At 55.7% G+C, this 24,489-nt stretch overlaps 6 protein-coding genes across 6 annotated transcripts; 2 read left to right on the top strand and 4 right to left on the bottom strand.

Annotated features, from left to right (window-relative positions):
* Positions 1 to 5: 5 nt before the first annotated feature.
* On the bottom strand, positions 6 to 2,912 carry BJ171DRAFT_165944 (heme peroxidase). Its single transcript, XM_053105911.1, has 8 exons — positions 2,603 to 2,912; positions 2,394 to 2,444; positions 2,263 to 2,308; positions 2,046 to 2,142; positions 1,694 to 1,868; positions 1,062 to 1,506; positions 543 to 942; positions 6 to 411 (listed from the first exon to the last, which is right to left on the bottom strand). Exons 1-8 carry the CDS (start codon positions 2,805 to 2,807, stop codon positions 304 to 306), a joined length of 1,527 nt encoding a protein of 508 aa, XP_052964781.1. The 5' UTR covers positions 2,808 to 2,912; the 3' UTR covers positions 6 to 303.
* A 706-nt stretch (positions 2,913 to 3,618) lies between these two features.
* BJ171DRAFT_600708 (periplasmic binding protein-like I) lies at positions 3,619 to 9,420 on the top strand (the record flags this gene model as incomplete). Its single annotated transcript, XM_053115040.1, has 26 exons — positions 3,619 to 3,815; positions 3,912 to 3,953; positions 4,032 to 4,053; positions 4,175 to 4,231; positions 4,336 to 4,452; positions 4,572 to 4,601; positions 4,707 to 4,758; positions 4,955 to 5,046; positions 5,087 to 5,302; positions 5,423 to 5,430; positions 5,525 to 5,686; positions 5,812 to 5,823; positions 5,929 to 5,940; positions 6,048 to 6,152; positions 6,246 to 6,291; positions 6,407 to 6,530; positions 6,635 to 6,656; positions 6,723 to 6,744; positions 6,813 to 7,143; positions 7,257 to 7,377; positions 7,458 to 7,480; positions 7,561 to 7,658; positions 7,829 to 8,037; positions 8,143 to 8,175; positions 8,327 to 8,717; positions 8,930 to 9,420. The coding sequence occupies 26 exons, from the start codon at positions 3,619 to 3,621 to the stop codon at positions 9,173 to 9,175; spliced, it is 2,790 nt and encodes a 929-aa protein (XP_052964780.1). The 3' UTR covers positions 9,176 to 9,420.
* Positions 9,421 to 9,616: 196 nt separating this feature from the next.
* Positions 9,617 to 11,148, top strand: BJ171DRAFT_513013 (nucleophile aminohydrolase). The gene is made up of 5 exons (XM_053111711.1): positions 9,617 to 9,742; positions 9,894 to 9,972; positions 10,124 to 10,244; positions 10,377 to 10,651; positions 10,896 to 11,148. Exons 1-5 carry the CDS (start codon positions 9,707 to 9,709, stop codon positions 11,021 to 11,023), a joined length of 639 nt encoding a protein of 212 aa, XP_052964779.1. The 5' UTR covers positions 9,617 to 9,706; the 3' UTR covers positions 11,024 to 11,148.
* A 648-nt stretch (positions 11,149 to 11,796) lies between these two features.
* BJ171DRAFT_600706 (uncharacterized protein) lies at positions 11,797 to 12,978 on the bottom strand (the record flags this gene model as incomplete). Its single annotated transcript, XM_053115039.1, has 5 exons — positions 12,947 to 12,978; positions 12,803 to 12,841; positions 12,477 to 12,543; positions 11,995 to 12,331; positions 11,797 to 11,912 (listed from the first exon to the last, which is right to left on the bottom strand). The coding sequence occupies exons 1-5, from the start codon at positions 12,955 to 12,957 to the stop codon at positions 11,797 to 11,799; spliced, it is 570 nt and encodes a 189-aa protein (XP_052964778.1). The 5' UTR covers positions 12,958 to 12,978.
* Positions 12,979 to 13,574: 596 nt separating this feature from the next.
* Positions 13,575 to 19,503, bottom strand: BJ171DRAFT_600705 (ras guanine nucleotide exchange factor domain-containing protein). Its single transcript, XM_053115038.1, has 12 exons — positions 19,399 to 19,503; positions 16,869 to 19,235; positions 16,636 to 16,692; positions 16,533 to 16,555; positions 16,308 to 16,371; positions 16,090 to 16,206; positions 15,944 to 15,994; positions 15,698 to 15,805; positions 15,173 to 15,489; positions 14,607 to 14,987; positions 14,297 to 14,513; positions 13,575 to 14,074 (listed from the first exon to the last, which is right to left on the bottom strand). Exons 2-12 carry the CDS (start codon positions 19,018 to 19,020, stop codon positions 13,653 to 13,655), a joined length of 3,909 nt encoding a protein of 1,302 aa, XP_052964777.1. The 5' UTR covers positions 19,021 to 19,235; positions 19,399 to 19,503; the 3' UTR covers positions 13,575 to 13,652.
* A 989-nt stretch (positions 19,504 to 20,492) lies between these two features.
* Positions 20,493 to 21,585, bottom strand: BJ171DRAFT_165891 (uncharacterized protein). The gene has a single exon (XM_053105910.1). The coding sequence runs from the start codon at positions 21,394 to 21,396 to the stop codon at positions 20,587 to 20,589; it is 810 nt and encodes a 269-aa protein (XP_052964776.1). The 5' UTR covers positions 21,397 to 21,585; the 3' UTR covers positions 20,493 to 20,586.
* Positions 21,586 to 24,489: the final 2,904 nt, after the last annotated feature.

Here is a 24,489-nt window from a genome sequence, read left to right as displayed (position 1 = left end):
AGCAGAAAAACGAGTGTGCTGCGCGCCGCGATCGACCAATCGGAGAATTTCCCCGATCATCGTCACGTGGACAAAGTGGCTGGAGCCGGGGCGGGCCTGGATCCAGCCGGTGCCTGTTGCTGGGAAACACAAAACAAGGAATACGGCCACAGCGTGTTGAATGAGCAGCGGGACACATCGTCTCATCCATCCAAACACGCTGGACATCTCGGGCAGCTCATAGCAGAGAGGGACGAACAAGCGGGGCAATCGAGCGCCGCTGCCACAGTGCAAAGGCCGGGGGAGGCGTGGAATTAGATTAGATTAGATTAGGGGCGGAATAGATGCAGCGTAGCTGCCCTTGCCAGTGATGGACGAGTTGGACCAGGCGACGGTGCCGTCGGCTGCGTGTGAGCGGGCAAAGACGTATTGCTGCAGAAGGCATACGGAGGCAGCGAGGTTAGCACATTGGACATGACTAGAGCCATCGTCGACAGCGACACACCGCATACCCTCGTTCCAGAAGACCACCCGCCGCATGACCGCTATGCCGCCCAACTTACCACGCCATGGGCTGCATCGAACGTGAACGACACCGGAATCTGCGTCGTCAGTCCCCAGACCGGGGTTGTTTCCATCGAATAGACCGGCGGCTTCCAGTTATCGCCGGCAATGAGGTCCAGGGCCTTCACGATCTTGCCCATCTTGGCATCGGTGTAAAAGATCTCGAGGCGGATGATTTCGTTGTTCGGGATGCTGGATGAAAAGTACTTGACATATCCCTTCAAGGTGGAGCTCGACGGGTCCAGGGACCAGTCGTAGTAAGGCAGACGCAGGGTCCGGAAACGAATTGGGCCCTGGAGCGTCTTTTGCTTGGGGTTTTTGAAGTTGGTCATGCCGTTGATCATTTTGTCAAAGACCCTCTGGCAGGTGGCCGCAAAGTATGTCGACGATTTGGCAAGTCTGGCGGAGATTTGCAATGCAAAGGAGCATAGAAAGAGCCGAGTCCGTCCGCCATAATCAAGTTAGTCATGAGCCAAGACTACGGCAAGCTGGACAGTGCTTTCGACTCAAGATCCCACCTCTTGATTGTCACGTTCTTGTCAGAAGCAAAGAGATCGGCATCTGACATGGCGCCGAGCTCTCGAGGACCGTCCGGGTTGGCCAGGGGGTTCACAATGTTGCCGCCGCCGTTTACGTAGTTTTTGGCAATGTTGTTATCAAACCGAGCATAGCTGTCATCAAAGAAGCCAGTGTAGTACTTGTTGCTGGGAACGAGCTTGGGCTTGTTGTGGTGATGCACACGGCCAAGCGTGTGGCCACAGGCCACCATGGCAATGGCCTCCTCCTTGGTAAAGTTCATGCGCGCAAACTTGTCCATCTGCTTGTCGACATGCTCTGTCTCGAGCGGAACCAGATTGGGCTCGTTGGCGGCGGTGGCGTCGACTCGCCCGTACTTGTAGGGAACAGCGGGCCCGCTGCAGACCTTGACGGAGGCGACGGCGGCCAAGGCAATAATGTCGGCGACTGGACATTTGAATGCGTCGGCACATTGATCATAGCAATCGGCAGTCAGCATACAGCACAGCAATCACCCGACAGGCGCCGTCTTGGAGCGGCAATGGAGCGGCAATGGAGCGGCAATGGAGCGGCAATGGAGCGACCCTGATATGATTGCCGCACCATGCTTGTACGGACAGCTCGGCATACATACGAGAGACACCCGGGGCCATGTACTGTCGGAAGAACTCGACGTTGAACGGAACGCCCGAGTCCTTGAGGTTGCTCAGGTTCTCTTCTCGAGTTCCTTCAAACTGAACAGAGCCATCGAGCCCCCCAGACCGATCGTTCTTGTTGTATGTCGCGGCGTCGTGGAAGGCGGTTCGTACCTGGCGATGGTGGGTGTGGGAGCACGGTTAGGAGACGACCCAGTCGTTGCCATGATGAGCGATTGCGTGCCACAGGGCGATAACAACGCTTGTCCATCTCGGCTTGTCGTCTGCGACAAGTCTCTCCAGCGGCATTGCGAGCGTCTTGGCCTCGGTAATACGCAACCAAACACTCACCCACTCGGCGGCAGCGGTCATGTGTGCACCAACGGAGAGCGAGGGGTTATCGCCGCCCGTTCCGTCGCTGGGTCCGTCATCGTGCCACATACAGATCCTGGGAGGATGGCGGGGAGAGGCAGCATGTCAGCAGAGACGACAAATGGCAGTGCGGCCTTCGGGTGGCGGCGGTCCCATTGGCTCCATCTCCGAACGAGACCAACGCAAGCATCGCTACCTAATCGACTGGAGAAACGGCGTGGGTCCGTGCGAGCTGGTGGGGTCTGGTTGGAGATGACGGTGAGTGAGCAGCGAGGCCATGGCAGAGCAGCGGGCGACCCAAGATCCGGCCTGGCAGGTCGAGCGTACCAACGAGCATGTCTTCGAGGATATCCAGGTCAGGAACGTATTCCCCAGGGCCTTGAGGTGCCAGAAATGAACATGCACGTCAGTGATTTGGGGGGGGGGAGAAATCGTTGTGGCAGCGTTGGAGGAGGATGCAGATTGCTGGTCATCGTGAAGGACAAGCAAGAGCTGCGACGAAGATGGTGGCGACTGTTTGGTCGGGGGAGGCCTACTTTGAACAACCTCCGAGACGGGCTCTTCGGCAAGCATCTGCAGCCGGGAGGACGAGTCGGTGGACGGGGAGAAGAAGATTGAGCGACCAACATAGAGGATGGCTGCCGCGGCCGCGAGCTTGAACAGGGTTGACTTTCGCAGAGTGCGCAGGGAGAACGCCGAGCCGGCGCCAGAGTGGCTATGGTGTTTGTGGTACTTGTCCATGAGAGGCAGATCGAGCCGAGACGAGGGACGTGCAGATGATGGGTTGGCAGGCAAGAACGGACAAGAGCAGGCAAGAGCAGGCAAGAGCAGGCAAGAGCGGGCAGGTTTTCGGCCGAACAGGCTGGTCCCACAGGGTTTTTGAGGGTGGCCAAAGAGCCGGCGCGGGCGCAGAAGGGACGGGCCCGGCGATTGGCCAGGCGTCACGCGCGCACACGCGCACGCCGCAACAAGGCCCCGGCACAAGGAAACGCGTGCTGCGCAGCTCACGTGTGTGCGCAGCGACGACACGCCGGCACCTGACCAGGGCACGAGAGCAGTGGTGACTCGGACGCGGTCACCCCGCTCTCTGGGATCGCGAATGCCCACAGGTCCTCCTGGGCACCACGCGTGCGGGTCGATCCACCTTCGATCCTGTGTCTGTTTTGGTGCTTGGTGGGTGCGTATTCCGTTGGTATGGCCTGTCATTGCGAGAGACGTGATCCGTTGCATCTTGAGCAGTGTCGATGGCGGCAGTGGATAGAGTTGTCACCCCCCAATCACTTCTCAAGGTGGTACATATGTCCCTTTGGAAGGCCCTCGTCGACAGTGCCCGACTGACGTCCTCTTCATAGGAGCGATGCCATATCGCACATACCCACTCGCAGCACCCTTGCCAATCGGACCTGCGCACGATGAGGGCGCTGCTCGCTCCGGCGGTCCCACTCTCTCTTCGGCCCACTTTTCTCCACGGTCCACCGCACTCTCCACCCCGGTCCCCTCTTGGTTCGATCTGATACATTTGACACGGCATAATTAGCTTCAACCTGCGAAGATGCGACTGCATAACGGGACCCTCTACGGGGCACTCTGTTTCGCACTCTTGTGCACACTCGTTCGCTGCAAGAATGTCACCAACAGCACGCAGGTCCTCAAGATCGGCTCGATGGCCTTCTTCAGTCTCATCGGCGTAAATGCTCCACCCCAATACGCCTACTATGTGTGGTATACGTCCCTGGAGGCACAGCTCATGTAAGCTGCGGCGCAAATGCCTCTGCCGTGCCTGAACGGGTGATAATATGCATCTGTGCTCACGAGACGATGCTGACCCGGCGGACCTTCCTCCAGGCAAGCTGGGATGCAGGCGGCGATCAATGTCATCAACACCAGGTATGCCCCTTGGACTGTCCTGTGCTTGGTCCCGCGGTGATTTGCGCTCACACGCGTCTCCATTGACCTGGCTCGCAGGGACGACATCCTCCCTGGCATCGTAAGACGATTAGCAAGGCTGCATCGATACGAGTCTGGCGCAGCTTTGGCTCTCTTGACCCGGCCGTGGATCCCCTGACCAAAACCATGTCTCACATCCGGCTGCTTTGGCACCTCCACAGCGTTTGGTCGGCTATACAGCCAATACCTACGGCTCGCTTGGAAACACGGCACAGGGCGTATGTACATCCAACTGCCTCCTCCCAGCTCATCACCCCAATGCTGGTTGGCACCCTCGACAGCATGCACATTCGCTCATCGAAACCGCCTTACTCTCTGATAGCTCATGGCTGCACGCGCACTGGTCAACTCGGGCGCCAATCTACTCATCGGAGATTCGATCGTGGCGGGTGACTCTGTGAAGATGGAGGCGCTTTGGGCTGGAGTTCAGAATGTTCCGGTGTGTATCTTGGAGCCGAGCCCACATGAAAGGAGAGTGCACGCAAACGTCGATCGGTACGCTCGGAGCTTGGCCGCTCGAGAAATATGGTTATTGATGCGGATCTGGCGCCACTCTAGATGTGTTCGCCTATTATTTCGGACAGCTCGGTGAGTGAGCCCAAATGCGATGCACTTCAACCTGAGAACGTACGCCGTCGATATCAAGACGGCCCTTGATCTCACCCATGTTTCGTGTAGCTCCAAAATCGACAGACATACCCAACTTTCTATCGCACCATTCCTCAGGCCGAGCTCAAGGGTCGAGGTGGGTTGGCCCACATTCACGGCATGCCCACCGCTCCAGGGCCCACGCATTCCTGCACATTCCCATGACATAGGCGTGGAAATGGAAATAAGATCATAGCACTGCATCTTGAGTGACTTGCGAGTGCGATCTGTTGCAAGCCACTCCCTCGTAGAGTGACGAAAGAGCTGAATGTTCGTTTGATTTCCGATTCTAGCGATGGCCGTTTGGCTCTACAACATGGGCCTCCGTCGAATCGCCGTGATGGTTGCAGTTCGGTATCTCGTTGTCCGTGCATCAGTCTGCCACGTATGAACACAAACTCAACTAACCGCGATTCCGACCTCAGGACCCGGTTTCTGATCCAGTCGGACCAACTTTTCTGCCTGGGTTTCTGGACCAGGCCGGAATCCTCGGGCTCAATGTGTATCCGCAAGTAACGATTGCATCACAAGGAGCAACCACATCGGACTACACAGCTCAGCTGAAAACCGTTAAAAACTCCAACGTCCGGGTGATCGTCTGCATGTGCTCTATCCTCCCCGCCACGGTATCCTATCTCTATGTAAGGACTGCTACCAGCGCTCGACTTGATAACTTGGCTGCACTGACACCATGGCGGCATCCAAAATCACTTACATGCTTAAACGACACATTTCCATGTCACTATCGCGAATACTCCCAGGGCAAGAAGTAAGCACGACCCGAATGCGCATCGGACGCTGAGAGCCCGAGTGGCTTGGGGCTGCTGATCCGGCTGACTACATTCCACCGAATACATTGATAGGTACGGTCTGGACGCACCACAATACACATGGTTGACTCATGAGGGCCTTATGAACTCGGATGTCAACACCCTGCTCGAGTCCGTCAACTTTTATACAAATTTCAACACAACTTTGGTGCCTCAAGCAGGCGGACCAATCAATGGAACCTACGTGCGCGACTAGTGAGTGTGCATCGATACCAAAATCACATATTTCTTGAGCCGCCTCCGCATTCAACGAGACTTGCGGCTTGTTGCTCGACTTTGATTCAAGCCAAAGTATTCTGACCATTTTTCGTACTCCACAGCGGGATCAATATGTAAGGAAGTGTTGCACTGGTCTACAGCATCTATTGCGATGTATTCAGATCCGGTACTCACCACTCACCACTCACCACCCAAACCGATATCGCCGAATGGTGCAGGAACTTTTATGCGTAAGATAATTCTGCTGTGGCGCGTTTGTATAGCCGAGCTCTTGTATGGATTGACAGTCCCGCTGCATCGAGAGCACTGATCTCACATCACTCTACGTATGGCGTAGATACGGCCCCGAGACTGTGGATCCAACACGGCCTTCGTTCATTGAGTACAACAACTCAGTCAGCGCACTTGGATTTCCCGAAGTGAACCTGCTCCCGGTCGCAGTGTACGTATTATCGTATGCCACACATCGATTCGCAGCAACGCCCACCAACCATGTGACGAATGTATTCTCATACTTTTATATCTACCGCCCCAGTCTCACATACGACTGTGTTATGACAGCCGCTAAGGCGTTTGATCGAGTGAGTACACTCCCGGTCTCTGGCATGTGTATCGAGCAAGCTCATTATCGTTCTGTTGCTGCTATGTGCTCACAACTAACGCTGGTACGGTCGAACCTGGTTTCATAACTCCAAGCTTCTCAAATCTGGCGTCAGCTTCAGCATCATAGCAAACAACACGTTGACGTCGAGCCAGCTGTCCACAGAATCATTCTTGAACTTGACCTTTAGTGGCGCCTCCGGAGTCCTGGATTATGACTGTGCGTACACTTGTCGAGCCGCTCTACAGCGAGTTTCGGAATGTTGGCTTGCCCCACATGTTCTTACCACTCACCGGTGTTCTTACTCTTCATTTACGTCCCAGCGTTCGGAAACCGTGTTACTGGGTGAGTCACTGCAACGTACGCTGACAGATTTCACGATCATACTGACACTTATGAACGCCCCACAAGAACTTTTTCGGTCCACAGCGAGGTAAGATCCTACCACAAGGCGGTTTGTTTCAGCTGAATCACAAACCTGACTTTCTAAATGTTGTACAGACACTGAATATGGGAAACATAACCGACACGGTCGAAGCTTATGTCACTGTCGACAACTTCATGCCTGAAAGCTGCGAGATCTATTTTATGAACACGACGACCTTTGGGACGTCGGTCACGAACACTTCCTCGCCGCTTTTGAAGCTGCCGACAGACTATCCGCCGTACAACTACCTCAACGTCCAGTGGGGAAGCAGCGGGGCCACTGCCCTCACAACGATCGCCGTGATAATCATCGTTGCCTGTGCATCACTGTTCATATACGCAGTCTTCCTCACCGTGACAAGCAGCGAGACAATGAAGTATTTCAATTTGCTCTATCTGTTCTTTGGTGAGTTGCCGCATTACTTGTGAGCCAGTTGGCTTGCCGCCAGCCCATATCCCATGGAAACGGTCCCTGTATGAAGATGCCATGCTTCTGACGTGATATCCCTGGCTCGCCAGCGAACGCCTACATTATCTTGTGTATGATCTGCGTGATTACCGAGATTGGCGTGCCGACAAGGAGGAACTGCATCGTTGAGTATTACTTCTGGGTCAATCTCATGATGTCCTTCGTGCATGGGTAAGATGCCTCTCGCCATACTACAGCGCAAAGATGAGAATCTACCAGTTCAATTGACTGATATGCCAAACTCTGCACAGGTGTCTTCTCTCGAGGACTATACGTAAGCTACAAGCCAATATTCCCCCCGATCTGCTTGGATGCATTCCTGGTCCAACAGACTTACATGTCAAATGCGGCTAGGATATCTGCAAACGTCGAAGTCACATACTCTCAAAGAAACCAAGCTTCCAACACTCCTGCCCGTATTTATTTGCTCGGCGACGTTTATAATGGATGTGGTAATAGCTCAACACAGTGTTGCACACCGTGCTCGCCCCTCATATTGCAGTATCGGCAATCCTTTGATGTTGAGGACTGCGTGGCTTGCTAAGATGCACCAGGGAACACCACCGTCTGACTGGCTTGATTGCTTTTCCAATCGTGCCCGACAACACCATTCCAATACCAGCTTATTTCGGTTGGAAGAGAAATGACTGGCAGTATGGTCCCGTATGCGCTGCACATCTACCAGACCGAGTTCGACATCTACGTGACTTGTGCGGGAACGGACCCGACGACAGAAATGATGGTGTCGCTGCTCTACTTGGTCTTCAATCTTGCCTGGCTTATTTTGGCCAGTGTCCTCGCCTTCCAGACCCGCAATGCCAAATGTTATGCGTAAGAAATCCTTGGAAAGTCTGACGCCGATGCTGGCGTGATTCGGATACCGAGGCTCACACAGCAACCATGCTGTCTCTCACGCTATTTGCTTGCAAACTGCAGATACGATACAAAGTTTGTCCTGGTGTCTGCCGTGTAGGTTTTGCTGCGGTGCATGTCTCGATTGGCGCAAGCCGCAAAGTCCATTAAGGCAGTCAAGGCAGTCAAGGCAGTCAAGGCAGTCAAGGCAGTCAAGAAGATCTCCAGAGTCGACTTACGATTTTTGCTTCTGATTTTGAATACGCAGGAATCTGACGGTGGTCTACCTGCTGCTGTCGATATTCATGATGATGCTACCGGGCATTTCTTTGTTCTTCGTCTACTACTTCCTCATGGCCATCGCAGCCATGCCGCTCTTGATCCCATTTGTCATGGTTTCGCTCCTGAGAGTCGATCCCAGCATTGGAGTCAAAGCCGCTGATTCCAAGGCTGGAGTAATGAGCACCACCACAGCCCTCAAAACCGGAACTCGGGGTAACGGAAGTGCTCGCAAGTACAAAGACGAGCTGTTGCGCCCTGTGGCTTGCCTGCCCTCGGTGACGCTATACAAGCAGACCATCAGTGGCGGCCGCACCGAAGTTCTCGTCAACTGCCACCTCTACGTCGTTGACAACAATACCTTGGTGTTTACGCACACGGTATGATTCAGGCAGCACCGGGAGGGCCGGACAGATGCCAAAGAGATGTGCTGTGTTGTTCCCGCTGTTGAAATCTCTGTATCCAGCATCGCTGGGAAAGGCATCGCTTGGAGGAATCGCTGGGAACTCGACTGGCACGTTGTGCTCACGCTGCATTCGCTGCCCCTTCCGTCCCTGCATCACTAAAACACTCGTCCCTCATCCGTACACAGAGTCCTCCTGATGCGAGGAGCTCATCGGCCGACATCCGACTCAAAAACAGCCAGGTGTTTGATGTGTCGCGCTCCTCTGTGACCGCCGATCTGCAGGTCACCTCGATTTCGACCGAATCCACCCGGAAGCTCCACAAGACCAGAAAAGGCTATGCCATGTGGAGTCTTGGCACAGGTGCCCAGCGCTACTTGTTTGAGCTGCACGAGGACACTGCCGAGTCCTTGAAGGATCTCATCAAGTTCTAATTGCAAGTACAGACCATCCAGAGGCTCATTGTATTCGATCACAGCGAGCTTTGTAGTCCTGGACACTGAGACTGCCGTTTGCTATCTCGGCTCGCCAATGGACCTGATCTCACAGCACCCTTAGCTTCACCTCCTTTGGCGCGCTGTTCAACATGACAAAGTTGACCGAACATGGCCCCCCATTTGCTCAAATAAAATCGAAATCGGGTCTCAGTAGCTCATTGAACATGCTTGCTGTTTCGATGGGCGCTCTGCCCTTGCCACAACCACAGGGCGCTCTGGCTCTGCCCACAACCACAGGGCGCATCGCCACACCTGGCCGGAGCAGCGCCACAGCATGGGTCGAGTCACGTGCACCCACGTTTGCGACCCTGGCTCGCTCGCGGACGTGGCCAGATGCGTCCTGGCTGCCTGATCATCGAACGGCCTCTGTCTTGCGCATCAACACCGACTCAACACCGGCTCAACACCGACTCAACACCGGCTCAACACCGACACCAACACCGCACCCTACCAGCAAGCGAGATCAAGATGGAGCGTTTGAAGCCCGGAGAGATGAACCTGGGAGTAAGTGTGTCCCGCGCCCCGTGTTCCTCAGCATCGTGAACCAAAGCAGTCGCTCATTTTGCAGGCGCACATCGCCTGGCTGTTGATCCGCCAGCCCAAAGATATCGCCGAGCTCGCGCTGACCTAACCTGTCCTGTGCCGATTATTCAAGACCACCATCATGGCGGTCCAGTACAAAGACGGTGTCATTGTTGGCGCTGACTCGAGAACCACGATGGGCTCCTATATCGGTAGGCACCGCACCGGCATCGACCGAGCTGGTCCTTTCTGCTTGCGCCGAGCCGTTGGCTTCGAATCGTTGGGCGAGGGCTGTGCAGATCCGATCGTCGCTGCAGCCGAGAGCTCCGACTCACCCGTATCCCCCATTCCATGGCCTTGTAGCAAACAGAGTCACCGACAAGTTGACACCAATCCACGATCGCATCTTCTGTTGCCGCAGTGGAAGTGCAGCCGACACCCAAGCCATCGCCGACATCATCCACTACTACCTTCAAATTTACACGTACGTCGCTCGGATATTTATGCTCGCTGGGCTGGTCGCCAGGATCAGCCGAGTCACAGGCTGAACGGTGGTGGGTGCAAAAATGGCCAGCCAGCCCAGCTCATCGACCCCTCTCGGACTTGATTGACCCAGTGTCCAGCACGGCGAGGCCCCTCGTGTCGAGACGGCCGCCAGACTATTCAAGGACATTGTCTATCAAAACAAGGACAGTCTTTCTGCTGGAATCATCGTCGGCGGCTGGGACAAGCATGACGGGCCAAGCGTCTACTCGATTCCGCTGGGCGGCTCGCTGCACAAGGGCCCCTTTGCGATTGGTGGATCGGGCTCGACCTACATCTATGGCTACTGCGATGCCCACTACCGAGACGGCTTCACCCGGGAAGAGGCCATCGAGTTCACCAAGAGCGGTAAGCCCATATGCGAGATCGAAGTTGCTTTGATAAGCCAGACAGTGCACCTCTGTTTCCGGTGCACTTTGGTGTGTCGAGCGCATGGTCTGTGGACTCGGCTTGAGCCGCATTCCAGAAGCAGAGCTCCTGTATACCCGCTGTGCGAGCACAATCTGATTCTGACACCCACTCCTCGTCATTGTCGACGGATGCATCGCCGATGACGTCTCTGCTTGTTTCTGGGCTCAACCGACGGCACTAGCGATCGCGCTGGCAATGTCAAGAGATGGCTCGTCCGGTGGCTGTATTCGCTTGGCGGTAATAACCGAGGGAGGGGTCGAGCGCATTTTTGTCCCTGGAAACCAGCTGCCCACCTTCTGGGAGGGCTAATGCATCCGGTGCGAACCTGCCACTTGCATCCCCGACACCATTACAATCTGCGAGTTGCAATCAAGGAGCATTTGTCTGCGTGATGGTCGGATGTTGCAATACAAATCCTCCTTGGTACATCGTCACCATGTCTCTGGCTCTCTGGGTACCCTCGAGTGTCATCTCTACCATCCTGAGAAGTTTGCAGAGCATTGGGTTTCTGGAAACATGCTCCCGCCGCTTGTGCTTGTGTGAACAGCCACAGCGATCAGCACTCGGACTGCGGCGCCTCGGAGCGATGCTTATGGCGACATAGACGATGCCTTGCGCCAGCTGGCACATGCGATGACGAGTCCATGAAGCCGCTATTCGATAATGCCCACTGATGGATTATCAATATATTGAGGAGGCCTGACCCGCCCCAGAAAGTGTGCACGAACCCCAGCGACAACGGTGCGGGTTCTCAGGGACCGAGAGTAGCGTGATAGTGCACTCTGATCCGGCCTTGCCCCAGGCTGTGGGTCTGTCGTCGCTGCAGCGACACGAAGATGCTTCACGCTTTGAATCGGCAGCGCCATGTCCGTCGGCACCGTTGGCACAGACTTGGTAGGCCAAGGTGCAGAACATCACCAAACTGCTGTGCCAGCAGCGGACCAGTGTGCAGACTGGCAACAGCTTCATTCGTATCCGGAGCGCCAGCTGCGCCAGAGATGGGGTCGCTCGGCTGGAGATATACGACCGCGCTTGCTATTGACGATCGTTCGGGGAGTTCTTTCGGCTCGAGTGGCTCTTGTCTATCGGGTCATCGCGCCTGGACGGTTCGCTTTTGTCATGGCGATCGCCATGTTGTCCGTCGTGCCCGTGATGTTGACGACGGTCGTGGTCGTCGTGACGGCGGTGCTCATCATGACTGTGTCGAGACCGCCCTGCTTCAGTGCCAGCACCGTCGTCCCTGGGGCTCCTGTGGCTCTGCTCGTCGTTGTGCTCTCGACGATCGCGGCGATCAGCAGACTCGACAGCATCTCTGCGTCTCTGGTGCTCGTCCGAGTCGTCAGCGGCCTCTCGCTGCTTTCGTCTGCGGGGCTCATCGTCCGAATCCGAGCTGCCATGCCGTCGCTCGCGGCGCTCGTCATCGCTCGAGTCGTCGCTCGAGTCGTCGCTACTGTCGTGCTTCTTTCGCTTCTTGGTGCTGCTGCTGCTACTGGATTTTTTCTTCTTCTGGTCCCTGTCCTTGTCCTTCTTCTTCTTGCTCTTCTTGGACTTTTCTTTCTTCTCCTTGGCCCGCGAGTCCAGCTTGGCCTGCCGTTCCTGGTCCAGTTTCTTTCGATACTATGGATCGGCAGGAGCCTCAGTACGACAGTCCGGCAACAACAGGGCCGTTCAAACCGCTCGATAGTGTCACGAGAGAGATCTATCGTGATATCCAACGATTCAGGCCAGCGGCCCAGTATCACCTCGCCGGCCAAACACTCACCTTTATCATCTGGTCTTCATTGAAGTCGCTGTCATCCTTCTTGGCTCGGATGGCATTGAAGTCGTCCCTGCCGATTTGGATCGAGCGTCCATAGCAGACGATGGGTGGGAGAGCAGAGAGGGCGCAAAATCAGATTTCCAATCGAATCAGTTCGATAATCCGCAGCGGGCTCGATCCGGGTCAGCACCGGCCGATACGAGCGCCCTTCCAAGTCCAACAATCCCTCGGCGACATGAGCAGCACCTGGTCAGACTGAGCTCATGTTGACCGATGCAGCCCCACCCTCTTGCAGCATCAAATGAGCATATCCGCTCGGATCTACCCACCATGATAGGCCCGACTTTTTCCGGTGATCGATGAAGTCTCTGGATGATCCGCAGCGCCAGCGTTGCCATCGTCAGTGCCAGTGGCCTTATCGGAGAAGCATTTCTGTCCACCAATGCATGAACAAAAGAGCTTGCGGAGCCTACCTGATGGACATGGCGTCGTTGCACTCGACAGAGGGCAGATTGCAGTGGATGGACATCGCCCAGCAAGAAAATCGCTTCCTGCGAAGAGCATCCACGTGACCAAGACACAACAAAGCCCAATCTCGCTCAAGACGAAAGCGAGCGGTTCCCACACGGCGCATTGTCCCGAATGGCGATGGCAGCATTGCCGCAACGCTTCAGGCGGATGTTTTTTGCTCGTGCTAAAAGTGCTCTTTGTATTGAGACAGGCTCGACAGGGGGAGGGCAGGACGTCCAACTCCGGCTGCAGAGCTGGTCGGCGTTGTCCATCATGACTTGGTACAGTCGGTCCAGAAAGAAACGGGACAGTCACTTCCTGGCTTCAGATGTCTGAAACCCGCTGACTGACTGTAGGCCCCAGCGGGCAGGCCGTGAGATTGTTTCCCGTCTTGGTTGGCAATCGAGTGGTTTTGGTTGGTTTCGGGAGCACAGTCTTGAATACACCCGGTCGATCTCCATGGGCGGTGATCGACTGACATACCGAGATCATGTTCCTTGAGGCATTAATGTCTCGATCCCACAGCGTATGGCAGCTTGCACAGCTCCGGACAAAGTGTGGTTTCTCGATATCAAGATGGTGCTGTGCTTGGCCATGAATGCGATGAGTGGGTGTGTATTCATATTCCAGAAAAAAACACTGTCCTGGTCAAAAACGGGGTGTCCCATTTCATTTTGGAAATGCTGTAGTCGCCGATTCCCGCTTCTTTTCCTTCAGATTGATGCTGCCTGATTTAAGCGCTGATTTGTGGCTGGCCGACAGCGTCGGGTCTTCTCCAGCCGGTCCAAACACCTCCGCCGCAGACAGCTCGCGCACACATGCCAGCACCAGTCCGGCAACATCCGAGTCCGTCAATTTCGGATAGGCTGTGTTGCGATAAATTTCGAGGTCCGTGATGATCTCGTACATGACATAGAACTTGTTAAAGTTCAGGATGCGAATCAAATCGCGGTCGTCCGTCAGCGAGTCCGGCGCGATCGATGAGGCCGGGGTTCCGAGTGATGACGGTGTTACTGGGGCGGCAGGCGACTGGGGTTCTTCGTAGGTCAAGTGCTCCTCGAACGCATCGATCAGCTCGTGCATATGCAGCGCTTGAAACAGGTATTGAATGCAGTATCTGTCAGCTCGTGCAGGTCTGGTATTGAGGGGGGGGGCAATGGGCATTTTGGGAACAACACATGATTGCTGCCAGTGTACGTACGCGCGGACTTTTGCGCATGGTCGCTCGAAGGCCAGCGCATAGCCAGCAGCCAGTACGACACCGTTGACCAATGAGCCAGTCTGGTGGACAGTGTAACTCGCCAGAGACCTACCAAAGCACGGCACAAGAGGGACCTTGGCGCTTCCAAGCTCCAGCCAGTAGTTGTGGAATCCACGCGTTGGATCCATAAGCGAGTCCAGGTCCCGGAAGGTATCCAGATGCTTGGTCGACAGCGACTCCCATGCACCCGAGAGCTTTACGATCCACGGGCGCTTGAGGCCATGGATGATGGCAAAGATCGTGTTGTAGTTTTGGAGTTTCTTGCATTCCTGACATTATATACGCGGTTCGGACTACTAGGTGAGCGACGAGTACAGACCAGATCGATTGCCCAAGGAAGTGGCCCTTATCACAGAACACACCTTTGCTGTTTTGATAAACTTTTTGATGGCCTTGCCGCGTTTCTTGGACCCATCTTCGAGACCCACATAGTTGGACACAAGCGTCGAGACGGAGCTGAACCAGGTGATATAATCCACCAGGACCCGGAGCGATGGATCCAATCCCGCGCCAGCTTGCGGAACAGGTCGGTGAAGTACGTGGAGATAGGCTGACGGCGTCACTTGGCCAAAGTAGAAGCGCTCGATGGTAGTGAGGTTCAGGGCCAGGTCTTCAGGCTCCAGGTTGGCAATGTACTGCCGCGCGCTCTGGGAATCGCTGATCAGGGGCATGTTCCCGCTGGATGGGCCGCTGGGCTTCATCGGAAAGGGGGCGATATACTGCGCCGTGAACCAAGCCAATCTCTGTGGAGATCGGCGCCCGCGGGCACAGCAGTGCATGTAATCGATACGTAATCAGTAAATATGAAGCCTCATCGGTCGCAGCGAGCCCGACTATCGCACACAGGCCTGCATAAAACCTGCTCGCTATGTGCTTCATAGCATGCGCCAACCAGTATGTGTGTGTCACGGTCAGTATGGGCACGCACCTGCTCGCGAATCGCCTGTGTGATCTTCTGTCCATCTCCAAAGGATGTCTGCGAGATCTGGTCGACAAGGATCGTCAGCTCCCTCAGAAGGATCTTGGAGGTGGTGAAATCGTGCCAGAACTTCTTGATCCAGTGAAGCAGGATCTTGGCGACTCGTCCCTGGATTTGACGGCGATTTTTTTTCAGGAACTGGTGCTGCGACGAGCTTGCGTCCTCGTCGAGGTCAACGTTGTACCATTCGACAAGCGAGTTGAGTAGCGTCCGAGGAGACATGAAGAAGCGATACGAGGCCAAAAAGACCTCAGAATATCCCATATCTGGATGCAAGCGTGGAGCGATGCAACAAGCGTGGAGCGATGCAACAAGCGTGACAAATGCGTCACCAGTGACAAGTGGGCCAGCGAGTGAGCCACGGATTAGTCGTCAAAGCGCCATGAGTCAGCGATCGGAACACTGGCAGCGAGTCAACGACATAACAGTTTGATGGCTCGCGATATGGGAAATGTCCACCGATTCACGGCGTACCTTGCGACAGAGGAAAGATCAGCGCATCCAACAAGGCATATGCCGTGCCGCTGCTGACATAGAGCAGCCCATCCATCTCTTCGTATTTGATCTTGTCGAGCTTGCCGTCTGCATATTTGATACCGAACCAGACACGAGCGCAGTAGTTTCGCTTTGAGCAAAGTTGCCTCCATTCGGAACTCTACCAACAGAATTACACAGCGCCTATGATCGATGCTAACTAGCGCACTCAATTCATCTGCTTACCCTGGAAGATATCGAGCACACGATAGCGGATCTCGGCCTCCGGATTGGCATCTGATCATGATCACGACCAAAGGCACGTCAGCCTTGAAAATCATACAGTTCTGACTATTGGGAAGCAGCGTCGATATACCGTCACGCCAACATACCAAGCTCGGATAGCCCCGTGCCAGGTGATATGGCGTCCTGTTGCTGCTGGCCCCAGAGTCCGGCCTGGCGAGAAGTGTGGACGCATCGGGCTGCCCAGGACATGCGATCGGCTGGATCTACGGATTAATGATGCGTTTAATTGCTTTTCCGAGAAGGCGGGGCGGAATCGGAGCTTTCGACCAAACTTGAGTACTGAGGTTGAGCCACTGGGACCTACCGTGCGATGTCTTTGTTCCAAACAGCGTCTTGAGCATAATATTAACAGGAAAGGTGTATTCTTCCTAAGGGCAAGATTCCGAAAGGTGGATGGTCAGTCAATCGCATTGATTCAAGGGGGGGGGTTGCCACTCAGCCATGCTACAGATGCACTCCAGCCCAGACGAGCTCCCCCGATAGTTCAAAGCAGATCCAGATAGACGCACGAGCCACGGGCAACACAAACCTGCTCTGGTCGATGTGCAGAGTCTGTGGAACAGAGTGGTGGGCAACTGGCTGTTAGACAATAGCCGAGCGAGTCAATTTGACATGCTGGATTGTCCACTTACCAAGAACCAAGCTCGAGTGCCACTCGCGGAAGTTCTTGAAAGCCTTTTTGATCGGCACTATGGACAAATTAAAGTGTGTGAATCTATCATGGGCTGGAATTGACCACACAATCAACCACACAATCAACCGCAGAATCGACTACACAATCAACCACAGAATCAGGGCTGCCGCATTTGCTCCTCTGAGACTAGGTCCGTGGATAGGTCCACGGTGGCGTCTGGACTCAACGTACCTGCCGGTGCATCACCATTGATGCTACCGTTGGACTGGCCACTTGCCATGCTCGCAGTCGAGGCCGCTCCCGATGCCGCGCCCGAGTTGAGTGAGTTGATGCTCTGGGTCGAATACTGCCCCTTTCGGCCTTTGCGCAGGCCGATGGCAGTAGACGAGTCGCCCGTTGCCAAGGGGATCGTCGTAATCTGGGGGCCAGGTATTGACGGGGTTCCTGCATTCGTCGAGATGCTGCGGGTGGGTGACAGCGGGATGGTGCTTGTCGTCGACGCCACCAACTTGGATATGTCACCATGAGAGGTGCTCATGCCAGTCCGGAGCCGCATGGATTCGTCCGGCCGTTTGGCGTGCCGCGTACCGAACCCTAAAAAGTCTTTGGTGGACTTTTTGACGCCGACAGTACCGGTACCGGTGCCGACCTCTGGCGAAACTGGGGTCGAGGACAGCTCGCCGCTCCGGCGCCGCATCGATGCAGAGACTGCAGAGGCTGCAGAGCCAGGGGGAGAGACACCCGTTGCTGTAGGCTCGTGCGAAAAGGCGGCCATGTGGGATAGACTCAAGTGCTTTTTGAGGCCCGAGATGGGCTTGTCGGGGTGGATGCTGGGCCTCTCGGGGCTTGGTTTGTCTTGATGCACACTTGATCTCTCGATACTCGGATCGTGCTGCGCGCCCGGCACCTCAGCAGCCTGCTTGTTGGCCAGCTGTGGATCTCCCGGCACTTCCTCAAAGACAGACTTGTGCTTCGAGGTCAGGGCTGTGTCATGCAGCGCCTCGATCGAGCGGTAGTGGGTGTTTGACTGGGCACCGGGCGGTGAGATGTTTGATGGCGATAGCCCCGACATGACCAAGTCGCCGATGCGGTCCTTGATGCTGCTCTGTCGGCGAGCTAGCAGTGAGGGTGGAATCAAGGCAGCAAGGGTGCTGGATGCGTTTGAGTGACGAGGGCTGGCCATCACAACATCAACTGTGACAGCGACTTCGATTGGTGTGATTTCGAATGGGGGCATGATGTCTGCGAGTGCGATAGCGTTGGGCGAAACCACTGGCGCTGCAATGGCAATGAATTGATCCGGAGCGGTTGGTACACTGGCAATAGCGACGGTATCAGCGGTATCAGCAGTTTCAACAGTCGCAATCATATCTGGCGAGCATCGGATGGAAGGCGCCGGAGCGGTTGTGCTGGCCTGCGATTTGATAGCGTCTGCCTCTGCTTCGATCTGTGAGGGACTCTTGGAGGGCTCGGCATCGTCGTGCTTGACTGATACGAGCTCCGTCTGGCCCGAGGGCTCGGAGCCACTTGCAGGCGCACGAGTTGTGGTCGGGGTTGGAGTCTCAGCAGGCGCTTCGGTCGGAGGCAAGGCGCATTGGGGACCGGGCGAGGCAGCCAATTTGGCCTGAACCGGGGTCGCCAGTTCTTCAGCTACAAACCGATTCAGCCGTTCCTGCTCCTGGTTGAGGGTCGATAGCCCTTCGTCGATACTCCGGCGAGAGGACGATCGTGGCATCGCGACCCGCACATGGCTTGGGATCGCTGAGGACGAGCCAGGAGATTCAGACACAGAGACAGACCCGGCCCGGGACGAGCTGGCCTCTGCGGCCGAGGTATCGGTCGACGCAGGTGCGGGAGAGGCCGAAAGCTGGCTCGGCTCGTCGTGAGGAAATGCCCTGGGGTCGTCTGCTTGCGACTGGCCCGACTTTTCACGGTCCCTGCGTTTACGAGCCAGGGCCGACCGGAAATCGATCTCGACCGGGGTTTTGTCCTTGGATGGTGCTTTCGGGAGCAGAACGGGCGCCTCTGGCAGCAGGCTTAAGCTCGGAGGGGCCGATATCAAAGGGTTTGCGGATGATTCGGCCGGCACGGCAGCAGGACCAGGGCTGGTGGCAGCCACGCCCGGATTGCTGCTTGCAATTGGGGCCTGGCCAGGCGAATCGGTCGGGATGAAGTTGCTTACGGGTCTCGAGGGCGACCGGACAGAGACGGGCCGAGTCGGTGAATCGCTGTCACCTCCACCGACGATCCGGCCGTTGATGCAGTTGTTGCATTTGACGCAGTGCGGACACGTCGGCAAAAACGTACACTCAAAAGTAGTATCGACGGGATGGATTCGGCCATTGCCTCGGCAGCGAGGACATCGCTTTGTGACATAAGACATGGGGTGGATGGGAGCCGCAGCGGATTAGATGCAAGAGCAGGGTTTAAGGATCAGAGGATCAAGGACAGGAATCGATTGATGAGACGAGGGGCCGAACAAGCGATGGGAGCAACTTGCGACTCTGGCAAGCGCGGCCGGACTGGCTGGAGAAACGGGATGGCCTGTGTGGTCGAGGGCAATGCGGATGCGGCCGAGACTTGGAACTGCACCGCTGTCTATTGATATGGGGGACGAGAGGCAAGCGAGTTAGCCCAGCCAGCGCATTGTCCTGGAGAGGCCAGGAGAGCGCCAGGGGACGCCTGGGCCGACAAAGCCGACGGATTGCCATGGCAAAGCGGGTCCAGCAAACGATTGCTTGCAGGGTCAGATGCGACAGACCGAATAAAAGAAAACTGCACGCCTGGTTCAGATCTGGCGAGCGGAACCTGCGGTGGATATGCAGTAAGCAGCGACGCTGCAGGACGATAAAGGACCGACTCGGCGAGATGCGGGAAAGAGCCAACAACGAGGGCTCCGACGGCTGAGCCAGCACCAGGAGATCGGGTGAGCCGGCGCTGACGCGGCGGAATCCAGCGGATGCGGGGGGGGGTGCGAGCCTGGATGGCGAGGAGGCGAGCAGAGCTCTGTTGATGAATGTGGATGTGGACGGATGATGCAGCGAGCAAGCAATGCGGGTCAGCGAAACGCAGGCGAGCAAAATGCGTTATTGGATTCGACGGCACCGCTTGTTGCCTTCGATGTTGGAGCCCCAATCACTCGGCCTTTGCCCGAAACAATTGCCGAGGATGCGTCGATGGAGATCAGGGCGGCCAGGACGGCCAGGACAGCTCGGGAGCCGCAGCATTGCCATGAGTCTATATTGTAAATATCGACCAGTGCAGATATGCACTATGCAAACAGAAAAAGGCTTATGGTGCAAACGAGGGATAGAGTGGCTGAACATACTTGCTGGACAGACAGGCATGATAGAAACGGGAGGTGCAGGGGGGGGGGTCAAGCCAAGGCGGCATTAGGTCCAGCAAGACGGAGGGCAGACGAGATCTGGGCAGACCCGGCAGATCGAATGAGAGAACGAAACCACTGGCGTTGAGCGACGATGTGTTGGGAGAGCAACCATGACAAGTTGTGGCGACAGTGATGACTGTGCGGGCCGTAGTGTCCCAGAGTGTATGCAGCTAGGTGGCAGCAGACCCCAGGCGAGCCAAGCGACAGTGGCCAACGCAGCGAGACGACCAACTTGATGCGCAAAAGATCCGAGTCGTCTCCGAAACGAGAGCGACAAAATGGCCCATCTATCGGGCATAGGTCCGTCGCTTGTCCGTGTGTCTTGAGCAGCTGGTTCGTCCAAACGACCAAGATTGGAAGGCAGCGGCACCATCTTCGGCCGTTGAGTTGATCGATCCAACGCCGCGAATCGACGTGAAGTGCTTTGCCGTGCTTAGCATACGGAAACGCTCATGCAGACACAGGTTTCGTTGATGCGCTCATCCCCCAAACGAATCGGAGCATGCGTGCGGGATGAGATCCACGCATGCGTCCTGGGTGTTTCCGGGCGCCGAAGCGGATTCAGTCTGACATGCGGTCGTCCCGTCGCCATTTTTGACGCTTGGGTGACGGATCTCCAATGAGTGTCTTGTATGCTTGCTCATCCAGGCCCAGCGAGCGGCCAAAGGCAGTAAACTCTGGGTTCCAGCGCCGTTTGAGTTCACCATGGTGCGGATATCCTGTGTCCGAATGGCCATCGTCCATGGCATGCTCCATCATCTGGTTGTGGCCCAGAACAGATTGTGTGCTGGATTCGGTCGAGCCCACGGGTGGTGTCGGCGGATGGAAGATGGCCTGGGTCATTGGGATAAGTGGGATGCCTGGGATGGAGGGATCGACGGCCGTTACAGTGCTGGTGAAGGTGAACGAAGTTGACGGCGGGCAAAAAGTATTAGGGTGGTGCTCCACGGGCGACGGTTTCGGCGGGCTGGGGGTCGGCATTGACTGGGCCGCCGGCTGGGATGGCGGCACGGGGGCGCTAAGGCTGGAGGGCGGAAGGGTGTCGGCCGAGTTACCAGAGACGTGAGGGGCGGGGTGCGAGCGGCGCTGCGAAGGAGAGCCCTGATGCAAGCTCTGCAGCTCGCTGTCCCTAGCCGTCATGAAGGCCACGAGATCGGCGACGTTGATGACGTGGGTGTTGGTGTTTGGAAGGCGGTGGCTTTGCTGCGATGCAAACGTCATAATGTCCCGGAGACACTGCGAGTAGCCCTGGTTGTAAGAGTTTTTGCTGTGCTTGAGCGAGTCTTTGTAGAGCGTGGTCAGGGCCAGGGCCGCAGCCTTGAAGGAGGAGTTGAGGTCGGCCTCGACATCAGACTGAAAGGCGGGATCCATGGCGGGCGATTCAGGCGAACTAGGACCGAGCGGGTGGCGGATGGAAGGGGACGGCGCTGGAGCGCAGCTGATCGATCGGCAGAGTCGTCGGGAGAGCAGGCGAGTGCGGAAGCAGTGGGAGTGATGCGATGGCGGCTGAAACGGCAGCTGTGATGACGAATGCGTGATGACGAAAGCGATAGAAAGCAGAGATGGGGCGAAAGAGCGAAAACAGCGAAGCGAGGCCAACGGGGATCGGCATCTCGCTGCGGCGTCTCGCGGCCGCTCTCGGCGCCTCTCGGTGCGTCTCGGCGGAGAGCGAGGACAGGATCCAGCCAGGTTTGGTGGCTGCAACCAATGCTCTCGCGGCTATTCTCGGCTGTCAATACACTTTACAGTTAATCCAATTAAAAACGGGACACCCGGGTTTTGACCATTCATCGAATATTTTGTTACCCAATGTTATCGCGCGCTGGCCATGACCATTCGCCAGTGTGTCCAAGAGCACCGCCGCATTGCGATGCTACGACCTCATCCATAGCCTGCGTAAGGTTGCTTCAATATTCAGTGTGTCCAAGAGCACCATCCATCGCTGGCACTCCGAGACAGTGTGCAGGTCGATTGTGGAGACCGGAGAGCGACCGGCGGTCTTCACTCGGAGGCTGCCAAAGTAATCTGTTTTATTTCTTGTGGCTTTGCTTGACGCAAGCACATCGCATACTTCGCTATCATATGGGATAGGGAATGTGTCCCATTTGTAATGTGTAAAGTGTACATCTGACCCTGGATGGCGAGAATGCGGGATTCGATCCCATGATCGATTATCTTATGGGTAGCTGAGAGCGCAAGCCGCAGCAAGAGTAGATAGGCTTGCCTATGGACATAACGTTCAGGATACCAACCTATTGGACCTGATAGGCAGTCTGACTATATTAAGTTGACGAATGTAACAAACCCCCTCCAACACACACGGAGAGGTGCTGGCACGACTGGAGCGACTCCGGCTGACCGACGACGACTCAACAGACAAGAGCTCCGAAATGAGTTCGGTGCCATACTGGGACCTGGATCTGGAGAGAGATCTGGACTTTTCCTTCCTTACCAACATCGACGACGACCTGCCCAGCCACGGAAGGGATTGGCAGAGCGACCAGAGTGTCGACTTGCTCTCGGACACAATACCAAGCATCGATCTGATCGACGATGCCGACCTGAGTCCAGACCTGGTCTCGGACGACGACCTCGGACTCGGAGACACACCGTTCCCAACGACCAGCAGGAGAGGCAGCCCTCTCCCCACACCGAGCAGTGACAGAGCGACTGGGGCGCTGAGCGGCACGAGGCCATGACAGCGACCCCAACAATGGGCTTTGAGGAGATCCCGGAGCGGAGCTCCCATGGCCAGAGTAAGGGGCCTCGAGCGGGACCCGGAGACATGCGAGTTCCTCTGGGACCTCTTGGAGGAAGTGATCACCCCATGGTCCGCCTTGTGGGCTGGAGAGTCGGCGAGAGCCGCAACAGGGGTGTGTGAGCCTGCTTGTACGCCCACTGCCGGGTACCGCATGGTACTGATGGCTTGTTGAATATTCCTGAATATACAACTACCGTAAACAAAAAAAAAAAAACAATCAAGAGGACTTGGCGACAATACAGAATGAACGGTGCTCCGCATCATTGCAACAAGCGCTGGATTGTTTGTACTCCACTCTCCTTGCATTTCGCAACTTCGGCATGGATCTCTTGCGTGCTGATGTATATTGGCTGTGGGGCAAGGATGTTAGTCAAAAACTGAGAAGAGTATTGGAAGATATATGGACTTACCAGGATAACAAGGGGCCGGACCGGGAAAACGTTGCTCATCGCAATCAAACCCCCGAATTTTGTAGAGAAGCAATATCGGGAGTTGAGGAAGGAGTATGGAATATGGAGGATGTATGGACCATGTCGGATCCACTGGAACCTGTTTGCTTGGTCATTATCAATCCAATCGACCAAAGTGGATGACCCGGATGCCGCGACAAAGGAATGTGGCTCATCTGAGTTTATGCTTGTCAATTTCCCATTCCGTAGCCAGCAGTAAATCTTCTTCTCCAAATATTCAGTCCCTGATTGCCCTTGATAATATAGGCTAAACACTCCACTGAGAGATGATCCATCAGCCGAAAATTTCCCATTCGCAGCATAACAGGTTGTTGGCTGACCGTGGCTCTGGCAAGGATACCATTCGACATTGATGTTGTCAGTCAAATTCCATTGTTTTGTGTTCCAGATTTTGATTGTTCTATCAAATGACCAGGACGCAATCCACTTGCCATCGGGGGAGATGGCCACGGAATTTACAGTGTCAGTGTGTCCCTCGAGGGTGTGCTTCAGCTGGCCCGTGGAGGCATCCCACACTTTGATGGTCTTGTCAGTCGAGCCGGAGGCGATCCACTCGCCGTCGGGCCAGATGGCCATGGAGTTCACACCGCCTGAGTGTCCGTCGAGAGCGAGTTTCAATTGATGTGTGGTGATATCCCACACCTTGACAGTCTCGTCACTTGAGCCCGAGACGAGATATTTGCCATCATATGAAATGGCTATGGAGTTTACTGGGTCGGTATGTCCTTCGAGGGTGTGCTTCACCTCACTCGTGGTGGAGTCCCATACCTTGATGGTCTTGTCAGTCGAGCCGGAGGCGATCCACTCGCCGTCGGGCGAGAATGCCACCGAATTTACAAAATCTTGGTGCTCCGTGATGTTGCGCATGAGCTCGCCAGAAAAGATGTCCCATACTTTGATGGTCATATCATTGGAGCCCGATGCAATCCACTTGCCATCAGGTGAGATCGCCAAGGAGTTTACTGGGTCGGTATGTCCCTCAAGGGTGTGCATCACCTCGCCCGTGGCGGAATCCCATACCTTGATGGTGCTGTCATCAGAGCCAGATGCAATCCACTTGCCGTCGGGCGAGATCGCCACGGAGAGCGCACCGGCTGTGTGTCCGTTGAGAGTGTGCTTCATTTGGCCCGTTTTAATGTCCCATATCTTGATCGTGCTGTCCCAAGAGCCAGAGACAATCCGCTTGGCATCGAATGATACGACGACGGTTTTTACACCGCCTGTGTGTCCCTC

The sequence above is a fragment of the Polychytrium aggregatum genome (assembly GCF_025602895.1).
Source record: "Polychytrium aggregatum strain JEL109 chromosome Unknown BJ171scaffold_29, whole genome shotgun sequence".
In the NCBI taxonomy this organism is placed as follows: Eukaryota; Fungi; Chytridiomycota; class Chytridiomycetes; order Polychytriales; genus Polychytrium; species Polychytrium aggregatum.
The sequence above is the reverse complement of the archived record's forward strand: the minus strand, read 5'-3'. Positions and strand labels throughout refer to the sequence as shown.

Coding starts and splice junctions, on each gene's coding strand:
- BJ171DRAFT_513013 (XM_053111711.1), top strand. CDS start 9,707: ATGGAGCGTTTGAAGCCCGGAGAGATGAACCTGGGA. Junction 9,743..9,893: donor CCGGAGAGATGAACCTGGGA/GTAAGTGTGTCC, acceptor CGATTATTCAAG/ACCACCATCATGGCGGTCCA. Junction 10,245..10,376: donor TACTACCTTCAAATTTACAC/GTACGTCGCTCG, acceptor TGATTGACCCAG/TGTCCAGCACGGCGAGGCCC.
- BJ171DRAFT_600705 (XM_053115038.1), bottom strand. CDS start 19,020: ATGTCTTATGTCACAAAGCGATGTCCTCGCTGCCGAGGCAATGGCCGA. Junction 16,556..16,635: donor GCACTCGAGCTTGGTTCTTG/GTAAGTGGACAA, acceptor TCTGTTCCACAG/ACTCTGCACATCGACCAGAG. Junction 14,988..15,172: donor CACAGGCGATTCGCGAGCAG/GTGCGTGCCCAT, acceptor CGATCTCCACAG/AGATTGGCTTGGTTCACGGC.
- BJ171DRAFT_165891 (XM_053105910.1), bottom strand. CDS start 21,396: ATGGATCCCGCCTTTCAGTCTGATGTCGAGGCCGACCTCAACTCCTCC.
- BJ171DRAFT_165944 (XM_053105911.1), bottom strand. CDS start 2,807: ATGGACAAGTACCACAAACACCATAGCCACTCTGGCGCCGGCTCGGCG. Junction 2,445..2,602: donor CGTCTCGGAGGTTGTTCAAA/GTAGGCCTCCCC, acceptor TGGCACCTCAAG/GCCCTGGGGAATACGTTCCT. Junction 943..1,061: donor AAGAACGTGACAATCAAGAG/GTGGGATCTTGA, acceptor AATCTCCGCCAG/ACTTGCCAAATCGTCGACAT.